Here is a 6,000-nt window from a genome sequence, read left to right on the forward strand (position 1 = left end):
TGGTTGGAGGGTGTGTAACCCTCCAACCATTATAGTTGCTCTAAACGGTTTCTTGCAAAAGTAGAAAAACTAAAAAAACGCCACCTTTGATTCCTTGATTTAGTGCCCGTTTGTTTTCATTTTTCGGAACTGCTTTTTACCTTTCAATACTAAACAGGAGATAGAAATTGTTTGGTAAAATTTCGAAACAACTGCTTTTTGCAGAAAAAACGATTAATATCTACTGTCTATCAGCAAACAACAAACAACTAACAGTAATAGCAAACAGGAACTGCTGAAATAATTGGACCCTTAGCATAGAAAGTTTGTTTGGCTTTTGGAACTAAAAATGTGTATTTAATTTTTAAAAATACTAATAAAAAACTACGGATAAGAGGTAAAAATACCTTCAAGGTTTACAGATAAGAGCAATTTTACCCTTAACGTTTAAAATGGTGGAATTTTTTTACTCATAAAGTTGGCAGCCAAGAGCAATTGTATCCTTAGTGTTGACAAGTTAGGTAAATTTCAATATGTATTATAAAATACATATATTTTATTTCTTATTCTACACCAATTGCATGTAACTTGATTCTAAAAAAAGATTTCATATATCACTAGTACATAAATGCTCACTTGTGTCGCACCTCTTGTGTCGCGCCTGAAGAGAAGACGACACAACAGAGAAACTAGTGTCGCGCGTTCTTTAAACTCGATACAACTAAGTATTCTGTGTCATCACTTGTGTCACGCTTGAAGAGCGTGCGTCACAAATGAGTTACTTCTTGTATCGCCTGTCTTTCAGTGCGACACAAGAGTAAGCTTGTGACGCGCTTTTACTAAAACGACACAAGGAGTGTTTTATCTTTGTGACACGCTTTTATAAAAGCGACACAAGTAGTGTGTTATCTTTGTGTCGCTCATTTCTAAAGTGCGACACAACTAATACGAACTACTATTTGAATATAAATATTTTTTCTTCATATTTTTTTCTCTTAGTTTCTACATATTTCTTAAAAAACTAAAAAATTACAAAAATGATGAAAATTAAATATCATGTACGTATATATATAAACTTAAAAATTTATCCCATATAAATTAATTAAAAATAAAATGAACTGAAAAATATATACTTAAAGTGTAAAAATGGAGGATCGAACTTAAGTAAAAATAAAATGAACTAAAATGTAAATACGGAGGTTCGAACCTCTAAATTATCGAAACATTAGCTAATATCTTAACCATCTGAGCCATTATATTTCTTGTCAACCACTCACTGATTATAAACTTATCCCAAACAATTAATTAAAAATAAAATGAACTAAAATGTAAATACATAGGTTCAAACCTCTAACCTATCAGAACATTATCTAATGTCTTAACCATCTGAACCAATGTATTTCTTGTCAAGCATTTACTAATTATTCCTTGTCAAGCGTTTACTAATTATAAGAAATATAAAACGTTTTGATATATAAAAAATAAACCGCAGAATATAACACAATAGTCGAGCATCGTAAAGCCTCCTCTCGCACACGCACACAGCCGGCGCAAAAACGCAAGGAATCCACACAAGAGGGAGGAGCAGCCACTCTCCATCGCCGTCGCTGCTTGCTAGTCCAGCCACCGGTCACTCGCCGCTGCTTGTTTAACACGAATCGCAAGGAGGTGAGTTTTCGTTTTATTTTTCCTGCTTGATTTTTCGTTTTCGTTTTCGTTTTTGCTGCTTGATTTTTCTTTGCTTTTGCTTTTACTGCTTGATGAATTTTAGATTGAATTGGGGATTAGATTGAATTGGATTGGATTATGATTTCCTGCTTGAATTGGGATTTTTATTTTGTTGCTTGAATTGGGATTTTTCTGTTGCTGCAACATTACACAGTTCATTTATATTAGTATTTGAGCCATAGTGTTAATTGGAGACGAGGTGTATTGAAGTATTGTTATTGTTATTGTTATGGTAGTCTAAATATATAAATAACAAAGTGGAAAGTCTAAATAATTAGGTGTCCAATTTCTGCTGACAAAGTTTGAAATTAGGAAGGGGAAGACAAAGTTAAAGGATGAATTTTGATTTCATTAGCTATTTTTTCTATATTTGATTTCATTACTGACGTTTCGAATTTTTTGTTGACGTTGTGAATTTTTTTTGCTGATATATTTCAGCCCCGGGTTATCCGGGGTTCTGGTTCCGCCACTGCTTTGTGGGTGACAATTTTAGCTTCTCAAATAACCTATTGATGTTTTCTGTTGCTTAGCCTCGTTCATGAACTCTTTCTTTCCTTGATTTGAGCTATGCGATAGTTTCTTGCAATTTCTCTCCCATCACTTAATTTCCCCTATTCACAACATTCCAAAATTCAAGTAAGAAAACCTTAATTTTTAATTGCCTTGTGTGAATCGATGACCTATTCAAGACTTAAAAATCAAGCTCAAGGAATTTATTCAAACACAAAATTTAACAGATAAACTAATAGATTAAGAAGTTATCGAAGTTTAGATTTGGATTTCTAAAAAAATTCTTAATTGGACACACAACTTATATACTAAATTCATAGAGTAACAAAAACTAATTAAAAAGTTCACAACTTACTTCTAAAAAAATTCTTAATTGGACAAATTAGCCGTGGCATAAGTAATTTTATGCCACGAGTGAAGTTTTTCCGTGGCATGTATAGATTTAGCCACGAAAAAGATATACCTGTGGCATAAATGTATAACTCAGGAGGTATCGATCCTTTTGCCAACATTGAGGTATGGATATATGTGAATATTTGTGTGATATTTATCGTGCTGATTCTGGAGCATATATGTTATCTAGGAGCAGTTATGTGAATATACTCTTACCTATTTGCTCCTAAATGAATCTACAGGAGCATCATAAATGTCGGTTGCAATTAATGATCGGCTCTGTGAAAGTAGTTGTTGCTCACGGTACGGTACGGTACATCGAGACTTGACCCTTAATCATCATGAGCCATTGCGTCCTGGACATGTGAAAGTGTCAGTTGACTTTGTTGAGATAGGTTATTTACATGAACTTATTCCCGTGCCGTCTTCATATGCTAAGAAACTTGGTGAAGCAGAAGGTAGTTTCACGCAATGGCCAAAAGATTTGGTTCTTCTTTGTCATGATAATGAGGTAACTAAGTTCTCACTATAATTTATGATCATTTGGGATAGTTAATTAATTTCTTATTTGAATATTAGGTGAGCATTCCAAGAGAGCAGAGTGGAAGCAAGAAACAGGTTGATAGTGGCCGTGCGACTAATGAGTCTGCTATAAATCCTAAAAGACCCTTTCAGATTGATGTATCGCTATCACATTTGACTGAAAAGTGTCGATATTTGCAGTCATTTGTTTCTACCTTTCCGAAGGGAAACACCTTCAAAATGAGGAGTGGTAAGACAGCTTTTAATTATTCTGATGCTCATGATGACATTATCTATATCATGTCAGAAGATGTTACTCAACTTCTCATAGGAGATCGTCTCAGTGTTTCAATTCTGCAAGTTTTTATGTTGTAAGATATTCAAACCTTTTTTCCATACTTTTTTGTTGTTTTGGTAATTGTGGTGCTCGTCTAAACGTAATACGCACTATGTATGCAGGGCTATGATAGATCGGTATCCTTATAAGTTTGATTTGAACTCCATTACATTCATGTGTCCAAGTAAGGTTTCAGCAACCATGTTGCGTTCTAGTCCGGATGCTTCTCTCAAATACATGAGACATGTGATGGAACAAAGTTCTAAAAGATTCATATTTTGTCCATATCATAAAGAGTATGTTTTATTTTATTTATTTTTCATGTCACTAGTAAAAAAGTATAAGTTGATTATGATTATAACTTTAACCGTTTACATGTAGGAACCATTGGATTCTTCTTGTGCTTTCTTTGGCTAATCGCGTTGTACATGTATTTGATTCTAACAAGTCAGGAGTTCACCAATTTGCAATTAGACTCATCATGAATAAGTAAGCTAGTAGAAGTTATTAGTTCTTTAATTGTTACACGATCTAATATCCATTTCAAATTTATAGGGCTTTCAAGAACATTCAAATAGGGAAAGGAGCTCATAGAAACAATCAATCGTTGGAATGGAGAAGTGAAAAGGTATGATATTGTTTTTCAACCTCAAGTTATATGTAATCTACTCGTATGTGAATTAATATATTTAAATTTCAATACATGTAGTGCTCTCAACAAATAGGTGCAACGGAGTGTGGCTTTTATGTAATGCGCAACATGTTTGAAATAGTGCAATATCACTCTGAAAGTGAGAATCTAACAAGGGTAAGAGTTGCAATTTTTTTCATTCTAGTTCTTCGTGTTTTTCCCTAAGTTAATTTGCTATTATAATACATTGATATTTTATGTTTACTTTCTTTGAAGGATTTTGCAACAAAATCAATGGCATATTCTGAGGAGGAGATTAATGATGTTCGAGATATTTGGGCCGATTATTTTGGAGTCGAAATCACAAGTCTTTAGATATTTGTGTTGGTCCCTTATAACGTGACAAGTTAGTTCCAAGGGGGATAGGAACTATTTAAAATTTTGTCCGTTAAGGCTGACTTCTTTTCTTATGAAAAGGTTTACACAGCGTCACTAAGTAGATTCGAGACACAAGCTTAGTCAACTTGTGACTAAGTCTGCTTCTTTACTTGAGTCAGGAAATAACACTTAGAGTGTATTCCTGAACTCAGCTTCTTAGTAGACTTAACTCAGTGTGAGTTCTTTACTTAGTCAGTTTTATAGCAAGCAATATATATTAAAGGAGTTTAAGGGTTAGAAAGATATTACTCAGCAGACTTATCCTGGTTCGGCCTCTCCGCCTACGTCTAGTCCCCGGAACTCGTTCCGAGCTTTTTGAATTCTCTACTGAGCTCTTTAAAGGTAGAGCACGAAACCTTTTACAGATAGAAGCTGAGTATAACAAGAGTACCTTCCTCTATGCCTCTACTCACTCCTATATCTACCGCTGAGTACTATAACCGAGTACTCAGCCGCTCCTTTCTATTCTTCTAGAAATGATAAAGTGTTTGTCTAAACAACAATTGCTAAGACACTTTAGATGATTGAAAATCACTCTAGACTTTTACACAATAATATGGAAATTGGTGTAAGGTATTTGCTTTGCTTTTCTCACAGAAATTTCAAGTATGAATTTGGTCAGCGTTTCGACTAATTGAAGATCTGTATCGATTGAAGCAAATGGATGGCCTTTATATAGTGACACTTGAGGCACCTGGTCATTTCGAATTTCGAAATAACCGTTGGAGGGAAACAGCTTCCTGTCATTATCACTCTGGGCGTGCTCATCGTCGTTGGCCAATAGAATTCACGCATCTTCTGTCTTCGTCAGTCTTCGGTAGAATGTTTCGATATTTAAGGAAAAGTCCACGAGACAGCTTCCTGCGCCTTCTGAACTTTTTCCAAAGTAGAAATACTTTGTCTGGAAGTTGAACATTGTCTGTCGCTGTCCAGACTGCATTGTCGTCCAACTCAGCAACTTCTACTTGAAGCTTTTGCCTCGAAGGCTTCTCGATCATTCTCTTGCTGAGTCGTCGTTTTACTTGATACGACTTCGTTTTGAACTCTTGAGCCGAATGGTCTTGATGTGTTGACTTGGGCTTGACTTCCACTTTAAAGGCCTTTGGGCTTTTTAATCTTAATGTCTTGTAGACAATTAAACTCAACATTGAACAAACACATTAGTGTAATAAATCAAAGCATTTAAATTTAATGTGTTAGAATATTTTTATCATTACTTAAATAATTTTGTCAAATCAAAATCATGTGGAAAGGTGTTTCAACAAACTCCCCCATTTTGATGTTGGCAAAAATATTCAGTTAAGAACTCAGTGTTGAGCTCCCCCATGATTGTTGACCTTATCTTACTCAGCATACTCCCCCGTAAGGGTTGAGCGGCTGACTTATATTTACTTTAAATATTCTAAGGTCAGTTTTTCAGAATTAGGTCAGCTCATGGAACATATTCTATTTAACTCAGTTT

The 6,000-nt window shown here is 34.6% G+C and overlaps 1 protein-coding gene across 1 annotated transcript; it reads left to right on the forward strand.

Moving 5' to 3' along the window:
- Positions 1-1,473: 1,473 nt before the first annotated feature.
- LOC136225820 (uncharacterized) lies at positions 1,474-4,760 on the forward strand. Its single transcript, XM_066013939.1, has 8 exons — positions 1,474-1,647; positions 2,853-3,121; positions 3,190-3,503; positions 3,592-3,765; positions 3,851-3,958; positions 4,025-4,097; positions 4,179-4,277; positions 4,377-4,760. Exons 2-8 carry the CDS (start codon positions 2,864-2,866, stop codon positions 4,473-4,475), a joined length of 1,125 nt encoding a protein of 374 aa, XP_065870011.1. The 5' UTR covers positions 1,474-1,647; positions 2,853-2,863; the 3' UTR covers positions 4,476-4,760.
- The last annotated feature ends 1,240 nt before the right edge of the window (positions 4,761-6,000 follow it).

The sequence above is a fragment of the Euphorbia lathyris genome, chromosome 4, assembly GCF_963576675.1.
Source record: "Euphorbia lathyris chromosome 4, ddEupLath1.1, whole genome shotgun sequence".
Lineage (NCBI taxonomy): Eukaryota > Viridiplantae > Streptophyta > Magnoliopsida > Malpighiales > Euphorbiaceae > Euphorbia > Euphorbia lathyris.